Source organism: Misgurnus anguillicaudatus, chromosome 16, assembly GCF_027580225.2.
Source record: "Misgurnus anguillicaudatus chromosome 16, ASM2758022v2, whole genome shotgun sequence".
Taxonomy (NCBI): domain Eukaryota; kingdom Metazoa; phylum Chordata; class Actinopteri; order Cypriniformes; family Cobitidae; genus Misgurnus; species Misgurnus anguillicaudatus.
The window spans coordinates 7,083,908-7,105,947 of record NC_073352.2 but is presented as its reverse complement, the minus strand read 5'-3'; the positions used below and the strand labels follow the sequence as shown (position 1 = coordinate 7,105,947).

Below are 22,040 nucleotides of genomic sequence, written 5' to 3'. Positions count from 1 at the left end.
TTAGTAATAACTGACACAAAGACGTCTGAACGCTCCTCTTTCTCCACAATTATAAACACTTGAGTGGTAGTTTTACATGTGTGACCTTTCGACGTGATTATGTACGTAAGGTCACACTGGCGCTTCACATGACTGGTGCAGGATAAGAAGTTGGGGTTTAAAAGTACTTTTTTTGGGCAAAAATTACAATCTTTTCGCTAGATAAGACCCTTATGCCTCGGTTGTGAGCCCTTTGATGCTGCATTTAAATTGTAAACTGTTGTGGTCCAATAAAGTCTATTAAACCGAGAAAACTCCTAGTAACTGATAGCTGGGATTAAAAACATTTTTACACAGCGGGGTCAGTTGTCACACAGTGTTACAATTAAGCCTCAGGTATACAATGATAATGAAATGAAAACAATGTAAATACTATTCATCAAAATGATAACTATTATTAATACAATATTAATAATAACTGACGATTATAATTTTTTTTGTCTAAATTGTGCAGCCCTTTCAAAAATCTATTTCATATGCATTGATGCATAATACAAGGATGGTTAGATCATGGATGGATGAATGTGTGGATATCTATTTGTTATAGACAGATCTTCTTTTTCAAAGCGTTTTTCAAACATTGTGCACTCCGCCTTTAATGGGCTATTAAAAGTTGTAACTGTTAACATTAGTTAATGTACAATGAACTAAAATGAACAATTTATTGGCATTACCTAACGTTAACAAAATGTAATAAAATGCTGATTAACTGTACGGTTCGCTGTTAATGTGAAATAATGTATCTGCTTATATTAAAAATACAACTTTATTGTAAAGTTTTATCAAGGTAATACTACAAAATCATGTGGCAGTGATTCAGACAACTTCATTGCTTTCATAGAAAATTCCCTTTATTTGAAGTAATACAGCTACATTTATAAAAGCAGCTTTATATGCAGCTGAATATGAATTTCACAGGTTATGATGTAATTCCTGTTATGTCCTACAGAGGGCTCCCTCAACTACAGCTACAAATGAGTATCACTGAGAACAATGTAAGGAAGGAAACACTTAACCAGTGGTTCTTAACTAGTTTTCATTCAGGACCCTCGTTAAACAACGAACAGCATCAACACTGTTTATGATACAAACTTATCCCATTACCGATTCATTTAGAAAGTTGAATAACATAAGAGAGGTCTCATTCTGTAAACCCATATACTGTTTAATGCAAGTCATTTTTCATAAAAATGAGGGCATCCCAATTGCTTTTACAGTTTAGGAGAGTAATGCCTTTCTTATCTATGTGTTTCAAATATCAACTTTGTTTCAATAGATGAGACAATACTTGACATTCATTAAGAGATAATCTGGGTTTGATGAATAATATCATAATGATTTTTTTAATACTGTCTTGACAAGTCTGAACTCAGGTTGTGACATGATTGAGATCTATTCTGAAACAAGTAGCACATATGTGAGATTATTGGGTCTTTTTCCAAGGAGAAACAGGTGACATAAGCGAAAGCTTCATTGAATCTTGATTCGATCTAGAAATGAGATATTAAAGTTTTTTTTATTCTTATGGGATCTCACACAACCTGTCTCACTTGTTCTTATTGATGAATCAGTGCCAAAATATATAGAAGAGTTTGATATGACACACAACCTTTGATGGCAACAACAAAAGATACAGTATGGAAAGTATTTTCTCCTCCCTTTAAAAAGTTCATTTGCATATTATGTTGCTGTACTATGAGATCATAATTAGATGCATTTAGTATTGGTAACAAATGTATAAACATCTGTACCTATATGGTACATATTAGGACCTTCATAAAGGATACTGTCCAAGTGACAGCTTTGGATAATTTCTTTTCTGGTCGGGTCAGAAATCAAGATTATATTTTCACATAATGATCTTTACATTATGTGGGATGATTTGATAGAAAACAGTAAATCACAAGAAAATAACCTTAGCTGGGGTTTCACAAGCACTGTCACATATGATAAACAGTCTTTGGTCTTTTTGCTATGTAAAATAAATTGTAAAATTGCCTCGCCATATACGAAACATTATTTTTGGTTAAGTGCACTCTCAGGTTGCATGATTTCAGGCAGTAGTGTATAAAAACTTTAGTGAAGGGTAAAGAGAGCTGTCAATTTCCTGCTAAAATCCTCTCGGATAAAACACTTCATACCTTTACAGGGTCAAGAAAGAGTTGATCACTGCACAACACAGCTATGAAAGCTTAGTAAAATATCTTCCTGCACAATGAGAAAGCTTTTCTGTTCATGAAAAAATAAAATAGCAACAGAAAGCTGTTTTTTGGATCAGGATGATATTCCCTTCACCACATGATCTTATGAAGATGTGTTCATGTTGCCATTGGATCGCAGGGCTGCCCGCTGTCGACAGTGAAAGTAAACGTAGAGAGGATTGATGAAGGCCAGCAGACTCAGAATGGCCAGAGCGATGTTCACCTACAAACATCAGGTTTAACAGTTCAGTCAGCAATATTGATCCTAAACGATGAAATAGATGGGTGTTTAACTGATAAAACATTTCTACAAGCTGAAACACTATGGAGATATATGTTGAGTTTTGTATCTGTTAAATAAACATTGACAAAGGTACAGTACAGGAGCTGTATCTGATTTAAAAGCTGCCTTCCAGTGTTTCCTTCCCAAAAAAATGAAAAGGAGGAGTGTTTGACACGTGATAAAACGTAAATAAGTCTGCTAAACATATGTCGGGAAAAGCAAGGAGGTATGTAAATGAATCAATTAAACTAAGTACAATGACCCCAAAATATTTAAAGGTGACATAGAATGATTGAACGGAGTATTTATCCTTGTTCTGTGATGTGACATGTAGACAAATTTTTTTTTGTTTGGGTCTGTAATGCCTTAGAAACTTCCTAAAAACCTCTCTCAGATAGCTCTATTAGGGTGGGGGATTTTAAACAAGTGGTTTTGCACCTATTTGGCTCCCCCTACTGGCTTAACTTGCAATCTCATTACTGATTGGCTGACTTTGCTGCCACTCAAAAAATGTAGCCAATTATTTTAAAGTGAAAGGGCAGTTAGATACGCACAACCGGCGCAACGTCATAGAATGTCTCTGAACAGGTTCACCCCCACTTTTGGGGGAAAGCAGACTAGACCTTCCATTGACTTTCATTCAAAATAGCGTATCGAAGCAACGTTCGCACACAGCCGGCAGGCGCAAACAACCCAAGAAATCACTCAGACCAAACATGTTGCGTAATTATCTGTCCACCCTGCCTGCCAAAGAGCGCGAAAGATACATTAACATATTTAATTTGGTCAATATAAAAACATGTCTCTTTCATTCTCCCAGCATCAAATTTGTGTAACAACGCTCCCTGTTGGCCAGATGTGTCTTACCCGGACATTTACTCGTACCTCATCGAGTCAACAGGGAAGACAGTGAATGATTTTACTTCGTATTTGAAAGTTACTTCGTATTTATATATTATGTCTTTATATTTAGAGTAATAAATGTACTTTTCCGTCCAGCCATACAACTAACTGGCTTAGCGATATTTCCAGCAATCACTGGATGGCGTTGTTACACAAATTTGACGCTGTGAGAATGAAAGGGACATGTTTTTATATTGACTAAATTAAATGTGTTAATGTATCTTTCGCGCTCTATGGCAAGCAGGGTGGACAGATAATTACTCAACATGTTTAATCAGAGTGTTTTCATAAGTTATTTACGCCTGCCGGCTGTGTAAAAACGTTGCTTTGTTCCGCTATTTTGAATGGAAGTCAATGGAAGGTCTGGTTTTTATCCCCCAAAAAGGGGCGGTGACGAAATTTACAGTCAAGTTCCCGGATGTGCCGGTAGTCCGTATGCCTGTGATGTCATAAGCATCAGTTTTTCAGATTGGGCTGTTTTCTGGCTGACATTTCTAAAAGAGTAATTTCTATGAGACTGAGATGTTTAGCATGTTTAGCACTTTTTGTATGTTTGTGAATGTCCATTATTCAACAAAGACAAGGTAAAAATGGGACATTTCACAAGACTTTTTTAAGATGTCAAATAAATCGTTGGTGTCTCCAGAGTACGTATGAAGTTTTAGTTTTATTATAGCATGTTAAAAAATTGCCACTTTGTAGGTGTGAGCAAAAATTTGCCATTTTGGGTGTGTCCTTTAAAATGCAAATGAGTTGATCTCTGCACTAAATGGAAGAGCTGTGGTTGGATAGTGCAGATTAAGGGGCGGTATTTTCCCTTTCTGACATCACAACCAAATTTCATTTACCTACATGTATTTTTTCACATGCTTGCAGAGAATGATTTACCAAAACTAAGTTACTGCGTTGATCTTTTACACATTTTCGAGGTTGATAGAAGAAGTAGGGACCCAAATATAGCACTTAAACATGAAAAGAGTCAGATTTTGTCACCTTTAAACAATGTATCACTCTTTAAAAGTACATTACGTAACAAAAACATCAGACTAATGTTTAAAGAGTAACTAAACCCTAAACCAACTTTTTTTAGTTAATGATCTGTAAGAATGATGCTTTATTAGTGCTGTTCGTTGATTTCAGTAAGTTTTTTGACATTTGGATATAAAGTGTTTCAATACTACAATATATGGTGTAAAAACGTCTGAGTGCTGCCCTCTTCAGGTTGAAAGGTGGCTACTGCAGTTGAATTTTCCTATTGGATGTTGGGTCCAAAAAGTAACTCATGATGTAAGCAGGTTCAAGCTCACCACGCCCTTGTTACGATGTCACCACATGCTTGGTACGAGCTTAGTTCATCCCCTCTATCTCTGTTGGGATCTGCCCACTTTTCTTGCATTTTTCAAATATTGCCAGTGGGTGGAGTCAGGCTCTGACCAGGGGTTTAGTTACGCTTTAATAAGACATACTGGGGCAGTTTTCTGTACAGGGTTTAAATTAATCCAAGATTAAAGGCCTATGTCATATTAGGACATTTAAGCAGTTTTTACAAACAAAAAAACAATACTGGTGTGCATCTTGAGACAAACCAATGGGGCCAAGATGTGTCAGTGCAAGATGATTTTAAATTAAAAAAGCTTAAACATGTTTTTTAGTCTGGGACTAGGATAAGTCATGTCCAGGAAACCACCCCATAGTGTAGCACAAACACACTTTCAGACAAAACCATTTCACAAGAGACATTTCCGTGGTTAAGAATGATATAGTACTGTTTACAGTATTTGGAAATTTCTGATTATCAAACATTAGTTGTTCACTGGATAGCTATAACAACAGCTGGAATATTGAAAGCTTGTTTATTTTAAAGGTGCTGTGTGTAGATTTTAGCGGCATCTAGCAGTGAGATTGCAAATTGCAACCAACGGCTCAGTCCACAGCTTACCCCTCCCTTTCGATACGCATAGAAAATCTACGGTAGCCACCACAGCTCAAACATGTCGTCATCTGAGACAACGTAGTGACCGAACTTGGTCTGTAGGGAAGTTTGTCCATTTAGGGCTACGTAGAAACATGACAGTGTAAAATGGCAACTTTTTTGTAAGGGGACCCGCTGTGTATTTTAAATACAAACAGCTCATATAAGGTAATAAAACATAACGGTTCATTATGTAAGGTTTTTATGAACCACTGAAAATATAGTTGTGTTGTGTGTATTATATTGCATTTTTGTCAATAGATCCTCCTAAAAGTAACACAATGCACCTTTAACACTATAAATATATAGGGGGCTTACGTAAAGAGGGTCTCCACCCAATGGTCCTTTAACGAGGGCAAAGCAGGGATACTGAAGCAAAGAGAATACAGCTGAGAGAGCCAACATCATCCCAAACAGCTTTCCGAAGTGTACAGGAGGAAACCTGATAATAACATTCAATAAATTTTATTTAGTGATGCACAATGTATTAGTGACTTCAGATATCAGCAAACCGTAAGGTCATCTTTAGATTTACCCTGACTACATTAGCAAGAATTTCAGCAAAGATTTTAACAGTATTAGTTGATCAGTGGCGACCGGTGACTTCTTTTTCGAGGGTGCACGATGTGTGGCTCATCACAATGTGCATTTAGCCCGTCATGTGTGTGGCTTGTCAAAATTTGTGTTCAAAATATGTGTTTGGCGTGTCACGTAAACTCATGTGCATCACGTGTGATGTTAAAATATGAGCCTGCTGCAGATGCATCAGAGAGGTTTATGATAAAAGAGATGCTTGTGTTTGCCAGATGCTCACTTAATATCATGTGTAATCAGAGTTAAGTCGGAAGAGAAGTCACCGGCCGCCGCTGAAGTTGATAAATACAAGAAATAAATAGACAAGTAATGTGCATTATGTTTTTAAAGAGTAATTCAAAAACAGACTAAAACTATAACTCATTCAAACACATACAAGTGCAATGCATCAAAATAAAAGTTTTGATTGGTCGATATTTTATGTTGATTGTTTATTTTTGCCTATTCAAACTACGTCCTGTCTATGGCTTTGATGCTGCATTATTAGATTATAAAACTTTAGCCTTGATTTCACAGAGAAGTTCATATCTGTTATTTTGTATATCAGTTATCCACCAATGAAAGTGTTTGTTACAACTTACGCCACATAAACGAAAGCAGCGTTTCCTCCGAACAGGAAAGATCTGTTGAGGACCTGAAGGACGAATGTGAGGTACTGAAGGGGTAGGATGGGTGTAGCCGCACACACAGAAAAAAGCACACCCTGCAGCGCTGTCAGTGCTAGAGACAATATAGCTGACCTCAGGTCAGCCTCCTGCTCACTTTCACCTGAATACAGAGCAACAGTGTTAATAAGTATATTCCTGCTAAACAGACTGGGAAGTTAAGAGAAAAAGATGAAATACAGACTTGTTCTACAATAAATACATGGCATGTGTGTGTGTACCTGGTTTAAGCTCCTTTCCCTTTCGACGGTCCATGATGAGGCCATTCCACGGAGCACAAAGGATCCCACAAAGCTGAGTGAACGCAAACGCGTTTGTATACTTGCTCACTGCGAGCAAAAACCAAAAGACCATTCAGGGCAAGAAAAACAAGATCATGATACACACGACACAGTTTGTGGTGGTTTAGCATGCGTATCTACTCATACTAAGTTCACCTGAACACAGATAACTAGAAATTATGATAATACTCTTTGTGTGTGTCTATGTTTGTGAGTGTGTGTACTGTACCAAGTCCTTGATCTCCAGCAGCAAGATGATTCAGCATAGGGTTTAATGTCCCGATGAACAGATAATGTCTCAGCTGCATCACAGAAAGCCACAGAAGATGACACATGAACAACCAGGACAGGAAACAGCTCTTGAAACTTCGCTCTGTAAAAAAAATGTATCACAGTGTTTATTAGGTGTTATTTTACACAATATATACACTCACCTAAAGGATTATTAGGAACACCTGTTCAATTTCTTATTAATGCAATTATCTAATCAACCAATCACATGGCAGTTGCTTCAATGCATTCTGGTCAAGACAATTTCCTGAACTCCAAACTGAATCTCAGAATGGGAAAGAAATGTGATTTAAGCAATTTTGAGCGTGGCACGGTTGTGGTCGGTCTTGTCTACATCCCAGGAAGTAAACTGTTGCCTACAATCCGTGTGTTTGTTGTAGTCCAAGAAAAGAGATTTACGTCATTAGCATGTACTAATACACACTTTCACACCAAAGGAAATGTAAAAACATGAATCGGACAATAGGTGCTCTTTAATTTCTTTCCCACAAAATGTTTGATGAAATAATTCAAATGTTTTTTAACAGGTTAAGCTGCAGTGAAGTTTTAAACACTTGCTTACCCGTTTTGTCTGCTGTGTTTTGGCCTTGAGGTGAATTATTTTCAGTTGGCATTTCCAGTTTAGCCTTGAAAGTTTTCCCACATTTAATTCTACTAAAATCAGAGAAAACATTATGATATTGACAGAATTTAATAAAAGTGTCAGTTTAGCTGAAGCTGACAGTACAGTTGGAGATCTGTTGTTTTGCTGCACATGTACGTAGAAGCATTTCTTATGGAGAAAGTTCAGTGAGATTTACACAGTGATCAGATGTGTTGAACTTATAGTTTACCCATAGCTGTAGTTCTCTGGGAGAGGATAAGGAATATGTTTACGAGGTAACAACACAAATGTACGGAAGAGATGAATGGCGGCACAGCAGGACATAAAGAGAAAAGACCAGCGTAGAGCGACTCCACCTTCAAATGCCAGCTGAAAGAGAGACATGATTCACACATCGATCTTTACTTCGTCAGCAATGCTACAGTATCATTTCAAAGTCTTTAATGTCATTTTATAAGCCTCTTACTTTGATGATAAGGAAAACTGCAGAGGACGAGTCAAAGGCTCCATTATAGAGAGTGATTATAGTGGAGCGATGTGTACCAAAAAGATTTCCCACCTGAAGAAACCAAAAGAGATCTGTAATTTCTATTACATATCATATGTATCCTAACAAGACATAAGGGCAATTGTGTTAAAGGTGCCAAAGAATGCATTCACTGCACTGTAAAAAAAACTTTGCTGCCTTAAATTTTTTTGTTAATTCAACTAAGACTTACAAGTCATGTCAACAAAGATGAGTTGTCACAACTTATAAAATATAGTTGAGAAAAGTCAACTTAATTTTATAAGTTATAACAACTCACCTGTAGTTATAACAACTCATCTCTAGTCAAGATAAATAATAGCAAGTTGAAATTACTTGTAAATCCGAGTTGATTCGGCAAGATATTTTAAGGCAGCAAAGTATTTTTTACAGTGTATGTAAAAAAATTATTTTGCGGCTTAGTACATTTAAGTAAATAAAATGAGTAAATTCTATTAAAATAAAACAGTTTTTTAACCAAATTTTAGTAAAAATAACACAAAAAGATGAGTAATTCTAAATGAACACATTATTTAGTAAATTCAACTAAATTTGTCATGTAAAATTTGTAAGAAGGAAATTAAATTAATGTTTTTTTGCAGCAATGCCTTTACAGAACCAGTTTTGGTTCTCAAAAAAACCTTTCAGTGCAAGTTTCTTAAAGTATTTCTTCTTCTTAGTTTAAAGGAAATGTTTATGAAGAACTTCTTCAATGTAAAAGTTCTATTGATGTAACAGGTTCTTTGTGAAACCATATACGACCTTACAAAAGCCATTCAAGAAAGTTTTTAAGTGTGTGATAAGATTGGCATATCATAGCAGGGGTTATCGACATATTAGAGTCTATTACAGGACAAAGCCTGTTTAGATAAAAGGGTCAGACAGAAATCACGAAAGTCCTCTGGTCTCTCAGAAGCACTGATATGAAAAACTTCTGAATAAACTGTCTACAGAATTAGGCAGGCTTATACATTATGAGGGATTTTATATTCGCCTGCACTTTGAAAACTTCAGTACCTGCATATTGGTTAGTAGGAATTCAACTCCTCCCACAACGATGCAGGACAGAGCAGGAAACAGAAGGATGGAGGTGGCTGAGAAACAACATCAGTTTTGAGTATAAACACAATAAATCTCTGTATATAGTATTAGTGCACTGAGGGTCAAAAAACTATTAAAACTATATTTACCTGGGCTTGAAAAGGCTATTAACAGCATTCCTAATGTGTAGAATGATCTGTAAATAAATAATAAGATGCAAATATGAGAAAAAATAAGCATATAATCATCTCTTCATGATGAAACGTGATATTATTGCTGTCCCTTTTAATGAGTCCAAAGTGCCCCACAAACAACATTTGGGCATGCTTACAAAAGTACGAATTTCATTTGTCAACTGATAAAACATCCAACCAAGTATATTTTAGTAAATCAGCTATATAGTTTTATTATTATCATTATTGAATGCCAAAGAATGTCATCTTTTAGGTGCACAAAATAATTTTCAATTGTTGGTTTTCCTTTAGGAAAGTCGTAAAGTGATTTATGAGTCAAATGGTAGTTAAGCAGTATGTGCACCCTCAGGAAAATGTCTAGACTGCGACGGGGAATTTAGGGACTGCAGTGATAGGATTAGGAGTTGAAGAGGTCTCAGAGTTTACTGTCTCAGGGAAAGCCATCACATTCCTAGAGATGTTCAGGATCAGCCTTCATGGTATGACTGAGGAATGGAAAGGCAATCTGGATGGTCCAGACTTTACTTCCAGGGTTTAAAATTTATAAGCCCAGACAATCAGATGGCATCTTATCATTTACTTTGACAAGGCAAACAAATAGCTCACATTAACTTAATAATTTTAATTGTACAAAAATTACAAACAAACATTACACCAATTTCATAATGTAATGGTAAATGGACAGCATTTATATAGCACTTTTAACAGACCTATGGCCATCCAAAGCGCTTTACCAGTTTTTGCCTCACATTTACCTACTCAATCACACATTCATACACCGACGGCAGTGTCAGCCATGCAATGGCGACCTAACTAAACTAAATATTGAAGAAAAAGCAGCCAATATATGCCCAGATTAAATGTGAACTCCTTCAAGATTCTTAAAAAAAATCACCCTATAGTAAAACTTGAAGAAGCTTCTTGATAAAAAGACACAAGTATGGTTTTGCAATTTTTAGGCAAGGGGCGACTACACTTCAGATTATATATATTATATATATACATAATTAGCATATATACTAATATGCCCATCACTAATATATATATATATATATATTAGTGATGGGCATATTAGTAATCGCATACAAAAAAAGTTTTTTTTGGCATAATATACAAGTTTGTGGTTTGTAGTTATTATGTATATATAAGTACACACATTCATGTATGTATTTAAGAAACATTTACATGTGTATATATGTTTAGATTTTAATATATTCTATATTATATATAAATACAAAATGATATATAAATAAAACATTTCTTCAAATATATATTATGCAAAAAAATGTATCTAGATTAATCTATGCCCAGCACTAATATATATGCATATATGTAACCAGTCCACCACAACCGGCGATCGGTTCATCATAGAAGTCGGGCCCTCTTGCAAGGAGGCTATCTGTCGCTAGTGCCCCTCTGGGACATTACCATCTCCAGTAAGGTTTACAGAGTTTCTTTGGTTGCTAACATGCCTATTCTAAAAACAAATGTTGTGGTTAACACCTCACAACTGAGTTATGCAACTTCATGTAACAAACACTCGCTTGAAATCTTGTCAGTCAAAGTGCTAGTAAACTGAGATTTACTGCTGTTCATCCAGTGTTCAAATACCCATCATGACTAACATTCTAACAGATATTTATTGAAGCCTACAATTACTATTAGTATAATCACTAATTATATCAAAACATCACTATAAGAGTGCATAATTTATTGTGAATTCAAAACCGACAACATTTTTCTTCAGCTTGCACCTACTGGCAAAGCCTAATGTTGTAAACTAAACCATCTGCTTCATTAAACATAATGTTAGGAATTGGTGAAAGAAGCGAACCCAAGCGCAGGCGTTTGACGTAACAAAAAACACTTTTATTATAATACAAAACAGAGAAAAACAAAACCCATGATGGAGCAAAACACTAAACTAAACAAAAAAACTACAATGACTAACAACAAGGATAAACAATGACTTACTAAACAGTGCTTTTGATCAAGGTACTCACAGTGACAGGACAAAACGAACCAGGAACAACAAACACAAGGGGTCTTATTTTAACGATCTAAGTGCATTGTCTAAAGTGCACGGTCTAAATAGGCGTGTCTGATGGCACTTTTGCTAATTTAACGACAGGAAAAATGGTTTGTGCGCCGAGCGCACAGTCAAAAAGGGTTGGTCCTATTTTCCTAATAAGTAATGGGCGTAACGTGCAATAAACCAATGAGAGTCTCAGCTCAGCGCTGCGCATTCATGTATGCGATAAGCAAACCCGGGTTGTCGTCCAGTTTATAGGCGCATAATTTACTGCGCTCTTTAAATAACAAAAAAACATATTGCGCCATTGACTTAAGACTTTAGATCAGGTTTTAGTTTGTCAATGGCTTAGTCTATTTTAGTTGCCTCAAAATAGCAACGCGCCAACAATGCGCCTGAACACACCTCGAACACCCCATGGGCGCCAAAGTGGCCGCAAATGCATTTGCTATTTAAACAACGTGGTGCTAAACGTGAAAATTATAACACTTGCGTCGCACATTGCGCTGCATTGCGCCGGGTGTATGATAGAGCCCAACGACTTTAAATAGGAGAACTAATGAGGGGAACAGGTCAAAATCATAACAAGTAAGGGATCAGGTAAAAAGTGACGAGACGCGGGAAATACGTGGTAAACCTAAACAATATGGACCACGCATTCCCCACACAAGCATTGTACTGTCAGAACCCTGCCATACTAGACTAACATAAAGAATCAAACAAGGTTCCGGCATCATCCCGAGACATAAGAAATCAAATGATTCATCATTAACTAGATATTTTATAAAAATTGTATGTTACTTGAACTTTATTTTTTACAGCCATTATTGTGTTTAATTACACCGTTCATCAAAATACTTGATTCTGGTTGGCCAGTCGCGACATTTGCAGGTAACAACCACTCAAAACTAATAATTCAAAGTAACCCGGATGCTGCAAATCATTTTGACAGTTTAATAGTACACAAAAATTACATCTCGCGGAAGGTCTGAATTCGTTAAAAATTAGCAAATAAAATATTTCAAATCAATATTTAATGTTCCTTATATTACTTATGATGTAAATAGCCAATTATTCCTTACATAACAACCGGCTGCCTATTCATTATCCCTTACATAAAACTGACATCTGTAACTTTTTTTAGTCAAAAATGAACACATTTCTTTTATTGTGCAATTACATATAAAACAGCTTTTGAAGTCTTACCTTAACCCAATTCAAATTATAATAATAATTTGAGTTATCAGGTCCGATTTCACAGAGAATGTCAGTTTAAAGTTATTTGTCAGAAACTTAATGTAAAGATAAGTACAATATGTAAAGCAATTGGCAATTTTATGTTTTAAATAGAGATAGCGATAAAGAGGCAAAAGTTACAGACTCTTGTCTATGTGAAATAAAACTTTTGTCGTGCTAGTTACAGCAATCCTCAGGCATCTAAGCGGGCAGATCATGACACCAGGTTCTCTGCAGAACTGGCTCTTGTCAACTCACTTTCTGAAACAGGTCACAGACAACAACAAAAAACGAACAGAACAAAATGCACCTTACGCAGGTGCAATTCATCACAGCTAGTCTGTGTCACAATACTAATTTTAAGACAAAAATGGACAACCTGCTTAAATGGATTCATCATAGGCCATAGCCTTACAAACTTATTATTATAATTTTTTGGTGCAATTATATTCATTCATTTTTTTGAAAGTTTTTTATTAATGCTCTTGCATTAGAGAGTCGGGCTTGTAACCTGAGAGATGCCGGTTCGAGTCTCACGGTTGCAACTGTCACCTTAACCCTAATTGCCCCCCGGGTGCTGCCCCCTGCTCCGGGTGGGTGTGTGTTCATGACTTACTGAGATGGGTTAAATGCAGAGGTCACATTTCATGTATGCGTTGCATACTTGAGAAGCTTGTCACTTTTACCTTTTTAACCCTAAAAATCAAATTGAAATGTAATGTAATGAGTCAACGTGTGTGCAATTTTTATGTTAATAAGGGGGTGGGTTTTATTTGCTCACCTAGTGTCTTGAAGCAGTTTTGCCAACTTTATTGCTAGATTTATCGACTTTGGACCCCTTTAGTGATGTTTGGATGAACCTTAGCTTCACATCTGTATACACTGCAAAAAGTAACACCTAAAAAGTAAAGTTTTATAAACTCAAATTTTCTCACTTGAAGGGAAAAATCTAAGGTAAAAACGTTTTAAAAAATTACTTAATTGGAGAACACCTAAAATATTGAAACAGTTAAAAAACTTACATTTTTAGGTGTTACCAATTGAAGTATTTTTTTTAAGTTAATCCAACTTGAATTTTTTACAGTGTCTTTTTACAGTGTACACATTCTGGGCTCTACACTCTTAGAAAGAATGTGTTAAAAACAACACATTAGTGTTAATTCTGGGACGACATTAGTGTTGATTCTGTGTCCCAGAATTCACCCATTACTGTGTTGTTATTGAAACAACACATTTTGTGTTACTTTTAACACAACTTGTGTTATATTTCTGCGCAATTATAATTTTCACATTTAGCGCCACGTTGTTTAAATAGCAAATGCATTTGCGCCCCCTTTTGCGCCCATGGGCGTTCTGGTCTGAAAACGAGGTGTGTTCAGGCGCATTGTTGGCGTGTTGCTATTTTGAGGCAACTAAAATAGACTACACCATTGACCAACAAAAACCTGGTCTAAAGTCTAAAGTCAATGGCGCAATATGTTTTTTGTTATTTAAAGAGCGCATTAGTAATATGCGCCTATAAACGGGACCACAATGCGAGTTTGCTTATCACATACATGAATGCGCAGCAGCACAAAAACACTTTTAAATATGAAAGATTAAAGGATTTAATGCAAAATATTATTATTGAGTCTCTTGGACATAAATGAGTCCTAATTATAAGACGTTAGAAGGAATAAAGAGCTGCTTCACCTGCAGCCTGGTAAGTAAATAAATGCTTTGCTTTAAATAAATGCATCTGTTTTTAAATGTTTTTTTAAATGCTACCTCACGGATTTATTGTATATGATGACTCTGTACCTGTGGATATGATAAGATGAGAAACATTTTTAAGTAATGCTTAAAAAAAAAATTGTGACGCTGTCCAAGTGTTGAAATGTGCAGAGAGCTGTTTGTAAATTCTTTATCTCCTGTTTGTTACAAATAAAGTATTTTTAGAGTACAAACCTTTTCTTACATACTTGTAAATAATTTTTTGATGATATCGGATAGCCATACATTTAAAGCATTTAAAAGCCATTTTTTTTACTTCTATGATTAAAACAAAATGGGTTTTAAAGGTTTTAATAAAAAAATAAAAAGTGAAAAACAGCACAATTATTTAACATTAATCTTAAACTGTGGATCTTCTTCCTCCGCTTAGTTTTACAAAGTCCGTCATCTAAATAGGGATTAGACATAGCGCCAGCGCAACTGGCTTTTAAAGGGGATGAGAGCTGAGACTCTCATTGGTTTATTGCACGTTACGCCCAAAATACTCCTATTACTCATTCAAAAAATAGGACCAACCCTTTTCGACCATGCACTCGGCGCACAAATAATTTTTCCCGTCGTCAAATTAGCAAAAGTGGATTCGGACATGCCCATTTAGACGTTGCGCTGTGCGCTTTAGACAATGCGCTTAGATCGTAAAAATAGGGCCCAATTATTGTGTGAGCATTAATAAAAAACTTTTTTTTAAATGTATTTGCAGTTTCTTTTCGTGTTTTCTTTTAATTTTTATATTGGCAGTCTTGCCTCGATATTGTAGAGAAAATAAAATTTTAAATCGTTAGTTACATTTTATTTTTCAATTTGACAGGGAAAATGCTAGCCTGGGTGCCAGCTGATCTTAGCCCCGCCCACAACATTTTGAGAAACTGGAAGATCGGTCTGGGGTTTTTCCGTTGAGGAGCTTCTATGCGAAACCCAAAGCTGGTCGACCAATCAAATTGTCAGGGCGTGCTTTATACGATGATGGACAGATGATCAACAGTAATGTAATCAACCACGTAACCAAAGAGCGCGTGTGTTGAATCTATTTACAACGAAATGGCTGCCGCTGGAGAATTCAAATGTGTGGATTCTGACATTGAGTCTGTTCTAAAAGATATCAACAGAGCATTGATTTTAAAAGAGGAAAAGAGAAACGTGATCAATGCATTTGTTGATCGGAAAGATGTTTTTGCCGTCCTTCCTATGGGATTCAGCAAACGTTTCATTTATCAGCTAGCTCCGATGATCGCTATGAAGACGGGACATGAAAACTCTATTGTCATTGTTGTTTCTCCTTTGGTCGCACTTATGGAGGACCAAGTTAAAGAAGCAGCTGAAATGGGTATCACGGCGATGCAACTCGGCGTGCATGACGAGATGGATATAATTAGCTGCCAGCATCTTTTCGGAACCCCGGAATCGTGGCTGCTGAATAAGTGGAGGGACATGCTAGGCTCCGATATTTTTTGAAGCCAACGTAATGGGTATCGTCGTGGATGAAGTTCACCTAACGTACAAATGGTAAGAGATAGTCTGACTGTATGACTTAGTAAATACTTAATGTTGTGATATAAATGAAATGTTGTAAACATAGTAGGTGTTGATGTACACTCGCTAACTCAGACTTAGTATAATCAATGTTAGTGTCATTGTAGCGAAATAACTAGCAGTTCGGTCAGGCTGCAAAAGATATCATTTCAACATACGTCACACACTCCGTTGCTCTGATTGGTCGTAGGTCTATCCAATTGAGTGCAGAGGCATTTTTCGGTTGAGACACGCCCCATAATCATACCCCAATGGAGCGGTATCAGACTCAAATTCTGACTAGAATTGAGTGTATTTTCCAGGCTAGGAAAATGCATTATCAACATGAAAATTTAAAGGAAATAATTTCATTTTATTCTCCATTTTGGCACATTTGCGTACAGTTTTCCATAATGTAATGGTAAATCTTTTTTTTCATTTTTATTATTAATTTATTTATTTAAAATTGGCAGAAAATGGTACATACAAAGACAATTTTTAAAGGGTTTTGCCCCAGGGACTGTTTTTTTCTGACAGTGTACTAATACAATTTGTATTTCTCAGAATAAATGAATTTATGGTATGCACTTGATGCACCTGTCTTTCTTGAGTCCTTTTTGGCACCATACTGAGACTGAATTGTCAAAACTTCTCAATGTACCACAAATCCCTCTGTCCTGCCACCTCCCTTTGTTGTCACACTCCTCTACTTGAAATCTCTACAGTATCTCTCCCACGTTTTCAGCTAAAACCCAAGATTTATCTCAATGCACTTCTGTCCTCCAGAAAATGAACATACTGTTAGATGGTGTCGCATGACAGTGCCTCACGGTCAATCCTCATTCTAATGAGCATTATTGCAATAAAACAGTGTTCAAAATGCAAACTAAAGTATTTGGACACTTACTTGGACACATATATTATTGGAATGTAGTGGAGCTACACCTACAGATTCATCATTATTTGACTGCTAAGGCAATGACATTCAGACACTGTCGCTTCAATGTGCCTATACATGTCCAAATATATTTTGGTGTCACTGTGGGACAAAAGGATTTTCTGCGGTGAAAATGTTACCCACCAAAAAAATATGGAATGAACAAGTAGTACAGTTTGCTATCAGATGGTATTATTACTATGATATACAGTGGCATTCATATAGTACCATTAAACATATTGGTATTTTTGTTAATGATATTGCACTAAAGACAGGCATTACATAAATACATACAGTGTACGCACAACATGAATGCATGCATATCTGACTCACATTCCCAGTAGCCTGGAGACCATGGTACCAAAGTGATCAAACAGGAAGCCTATTGGTAGTGTAAGAAAGCTATTCAAGAAGGAGGCGATGGTGAAGATGAGGGAGAACTGCTCATCCTGGCCACTGCAGTCTAGTACACAACCATCCATTACACACTACAATAAAAATGCATTATTATATATTATATTATTTTATACTGACCTTGGGCGATGGTTCCATTACCGGTGGAGTTCGCGCACAGATTGCCGAAGTATCCCTGACTTTTGAGCACGAAGACCAGAGATGCCCAGCCGAACACGAGCCCTGCAAAACCCAAACACTCCACCAACCCTGTGATCAAAGTGATCCAGAAGCGAACCCTCAAACCACCACCCTGACACCCTAACATCTTCCCGTCCTCTGCTGCACTCGGCCTCTGATAGCCTCCGATATCCTGGAAAGGAACATTTTGCTTAGATTTTAAGAAGCATCAAATCAAGTATGTTATTTAATTTCGGATTGTTCCCGTATCATACAGACATACACTTATCCTTTTGATCTTCAACATGCAGACACAGTACAGACACCTACTTCTCCCTCCCTCACACGTTGTGTCGCTTTATATGCACATACAGCACATGGAGGTGCTTTTTCCTCCCATTTTCACAAATCCCTCCTCTCATTTCATTGGATGTAGTTTCTCTAGGTTTTGCTTATAGAAGGGATACAGGTACAGCCTAAATCTTACAGGATGTTGGGCCTGGGGCTAGGTTTGGGGGTAGGATTAGGGATTACAACAGAGCTCATCTGATGAGATTTCACAAGATTTCGGCAGTTGCTGTATCCCTTCTAGCAATAACCATGTTTAAGCCGGGTCGTCTGATTCAACACAGTACTCTGTAACAGAGATGTTTGTATAATAATAGCTCTCATGTTATTTGAGCATTTAAGAAGTAAGCAGCAGGGTTTATCAACAACACTATTTAATGTTCATGTAACCTGTAAACTGTTTAAGTTCTGAAAATGTTTGTACCATTGCATTACCCCTTTAACCTTTTTACACTTTTTACACAGATTTTGACAGGAACACATGAATTACTGATAGGAGCTGCATCTGCCTGAAGTATTTGTATGTGACTAAACTCCCCAAACGCCACATTGAAGTATTAGATAAGGTTTCCCACAAAATATGTGTAAAGGGATACAGATTTGAAAGTTTTCCACAACCAAGACAAACTTGTAGCTGCCCTGGGCATTTAACACAATCGTTCGTGATATCTTCTGACATTTCGTCATATTAAAAAAAATCTTGAATAAATAAAAGCAGAACTTAAACGTGTGATTGACACAAGATTCACTATTTCTGAGGTTCTGCACTTCCCTTGTGGTTTGTAGCATTCGGTGATGGAACGGCATTTTGACATTTAATCGTTCTGTCATCACAAGACCACAAGAAGATTTCCTCTCAAGCTTGACCGACCATCTACATCAAATGCTGACACTGATAAATTCACATTCGAGTACTTTGAAATGTGGGTATTTTAATAGATATCCAAGAACTTTCATAGACAAAGTGAATTTAATACGAGACCTGCAAATAAACTTTGTTTGCTCTCTTCAGATTTAGCAGAGTGAAACCAGGGTATTTCCCTATCTGTATGTTGTAAATGCTACAAATAACGCAATCACATGAGGACAATCAGATGTCAAATTATCTTGTCAGCAATTTTAGGTCACCCGTTTAAAAACACGAGACTTTACGCCTACAAAATAGACAAATCTAAGAATGCAGCACAAACTTTGAAAAAACTTAAAAGATCTAAAACATCTGAACTGAGCTCATAAATCTGCCATGACTGTCATTTGCAGAACTATTAGTTTATTGATGGTTTATTTAATCTTTGATATTGAAACCTGTTTGATTTATGCTACAGTACATAACAGTTAACTAACCATGCATCAATCTGAAATAAAATTTGCACTGTAAAAAAAAATCAGTAGAAATTGCAGCTGGGTTGCCGGTAATTTACTGTAGATTTAAATTTATGTTATTTACTGGCAACATTTTGTTCAAAGTTAAATGAACATTTGACATTTACAAGTCTTTGTCTTTACAGAGTAAAACTAAAAAAAACAGAATCAAACAAAACATTCTGGAAAACAAAATCTGAAAAAGTTTGATGATGATTTCTGGTTCCCAGAATGCTTTGCATGAGGCTGTTATTGTATAGTTTTATTCTGTAAAGATAAAGACTTTAAAATTTATTTAACTTTGAACAAACTCTTGCCAGTAAATAACATAAATTTAAATCTACGGTAAATTACCGGCAACCCAGCTGCAACAACATTGTAATTTCTACGGAATTATTTTACAGTGTGTACATTGTAAAAAATGATATTAAATCAACATAATTTATTAAGTTAAAGTAACATAAAAATATAATTTAAACAGTTTCAACTTGTTATGTCAAGTTATATCAACTTATCACAAGTAAAAAGTTAAAATAGTAGTTTGAATTGAGAAAAAAAATTATGCTGTTTTTACAGTGTATGCTATTTCTTATGAAGTGAATCAGTCATGTGAACGAGAATCATAGATCATCTCCATTATGGTTAAATCACCCATGATCAAAACAAACTAACAAACAAACATGCCTATAGATATGCACATGAACACAAACCAAGTTATAGCTTTACATTTAGTTGTATTTGTTAGGTTTTAGGCTAAATATAACAGTTGGGCTATAGGCTAATAAATAATATTTGTTAACCCAACACATTTTTTCTACACAGATCCAGCCACAATAACTCCCAATGACACATGTTAGTGTGATGTATAGTTCATTCAGTCTGTTTGAAGCATATGTCAGTGTTAATAAAAATGACGCACCCGACATGAGGAGACGCACCCGACTGCCACGCGTGCCGTTGAGTCCTCTGCAGCATTTCAGGATCTGTTCACCCCTCTGCTATTCAGGATCTGTTCACCCCTTAAAACAAAAAAACAAACAAATCTGAGAGGTTTGCTAGAAGCATATTAAACTTACAGTTTAATTGCTGTAGAAAATCATGAAAGACAACAGCTGACAGTGGCCTGAACTTAGGCTACTCTTATCACATGACATTCTGATCACACAGCTTTTCATTAAGTTCACTGTCATCATTATGGTTTACAGAATAACATCTGGGAGAGTACTGAATTATGCACAATGACAATATTTGTATTTTGAAATAATATACAAATCACTTTGAATATCGTGAGTCGTGCATGGTAGGCTATGCTGACTAAATGTTTGCTGGTTACACTTATTTCTCAAACCAATGTTTATAAGATAGTTAAAAGGTTATTAATATTAATTTGTTGTTAAGATAAATCCCTTGCACAAGATTGGGCTGCCAACCTTCACACATTTATTCAGCGTGAGACTCACGCAATTGACCTCATTCTCACGCCACACATCCATTTTCTCAAGCAGGGCTGTGCCCACCATTGAGATCCCTGTGGTGTGTAATAACAGCCTAAATGTATACTGTACAATGCCTATCTCTATTTGATCTGCCTCTATCAGCGCTCGTCAAAGTTAAAATGATCCGATGGCCAATCAAATCAAAGAAGGTGGAGTTACTGTTTACAGAACCAAGAGTGCGAGCTACAAACTGCAGTGCAGAGCGAGTGCGTCTGCGGGATGCTTCAGGTTGTCAGCGGTGGTGAAAGAGCAACACACGATGTAGGTAGCTAAACCAGTGCTCGCTCGCAGTGCCAGCACTTTTATGTTGTAAACCTTCAAGCGTACCTTCATTTTCTCTTGCGTATCACCACTTCTCATGTTGCTGGTACGTTGCCGCAAAGAGTCAAATGGTGTTTCAGTTTATGTGGTGCTGCGCAGACCGATCGGCTTATGACATCAGAGTACCGCGAGAGCAAGTCGAAATGTACGCCTTTATCACTGCTCTCGCGGTACTCTGATGTCGATCACATAAGGCGTAAAGGTCTGGATGAAAATAGGCCTGCCCGCACTCAGATTCCCTCAGAAAACTTCAGATTTACCCGTCATTGACAAGCATTTATACCCCGCGTGTGCATGTATAAGCAGTATAAGCCTGCGTGATGTTTGCTGTGAAAGTTTTTAATATAAGAAAAAAAATCAACTGATATTTTGACTATCTATAAATATATTTATATACAAAATAACATGGACATGCACATTATCTGTTACTTTAGTTTAATATATAAAGTGCTCATTTGGTTTACTGTGGGTGTGTGACAGTCTCTCTATTAGCACCAACCACAAATCATCATTTATGCTTCTCTTCTTTCTCAGTGGATGAATTGAATAAAATGTGCTGTCATCTGCAGTAATATACATTATAAAGAGGCCAGTATTCATTAGAGTTAAGAACTTTTTTGCCACTTTTATCAGGATTGTAAACCATTTTTTTTTTCAGCAGAATTTTCCAACAATTCAACACAGAAATAGCTAAAAATCCACACTATTATTTCATGTTTGCAAATGGTTACTTTAGTAAAGAACTTCTATAATAATTTGAGTCTTTAATAATTTAGTAAATAATAATAATAATTTAATAACCACCCCAAGATCCCAACCTTCTTTGCACCCCAGAACACCCCATGTGTAAATAAAATAC

At 36.3% G+C, this 22,040-nt stretch overlaps 1 protein-coding gene across 2 annotated transcripts; it reads right to left on the bottom strand.

Moving 5' to 3' along the window:
• Nucleotides 1-868: 868 nt before the first annotated feature.
• On the bottom strand, nt 869-20,496 carry slc43a3b (solute carrier family 43 member 3b). 2 transcript variants are annotated; one of them, XM_055178833.2, is made up of 13 exons: nt 20,284-20,496; nt 17,616-17,847; nt 17,415-17,544; nt 9,550-9,596; nt 9,377-9,453; nt 8,300-8,392; nt 8,063-8,202; nt 7,792-7,880; nt 7,168-7,311; nt 6,879-6,986; nt 6,574-6,760; nt 5,717-5,840; nt 869-2,463 (listed from the first exon to the last, which is right to left on the bottom strand). In XM_055178833.2, exons 2-13 carry the CDS (start codon nt 17,800-17,802, stop codon nt 2,344-2,346), a joined length of 1,446 nt encoding a protein of 481 aa, XP_055034808.2. In that variant the 5' UTR covers nt 17,803-17,847; nt 20,284-20,496; the 3' UTR covers nt 869-2,343. The 2 variants fall into 2 exon arrangements, with proteins under 2 accessions (XP_055034808.2, XP_055034807.2); XM_055178832.2 differs by lacking the exon at nt 20,284-20,496 and adding an exon at nt 17,938-18,011.
• Nucleotides 20,497-22,040: the final 1,544 nt, after the last annotated feature.

What these genes read in the sequence shown, in the direction of transcription:
- slc43a3b (XM_055178832.2), bottom strand. Translation starts at nt 17,961, where the DNA reads ATGTTGAAGATCAAAAGGATAAGT. An exon ending in CAGTTTTCCTTATCATCAAA is followed by an intron (nt 8,203 to 8,299) that starts GTAAGAGGCTTA and finishes TCTCTCTTTCAG; the next exon opens with CTGGCATTTGAAGGTGGAGT. An exon ending in CCAGAGAACTACAGCTATGG is followed by an intron (nt 7,881 to 8,062) that starts GTAAACTATAAG and finishes TGATTTTAGTAG; the next exon opens with AATTAAATGTGGGAAAACTT.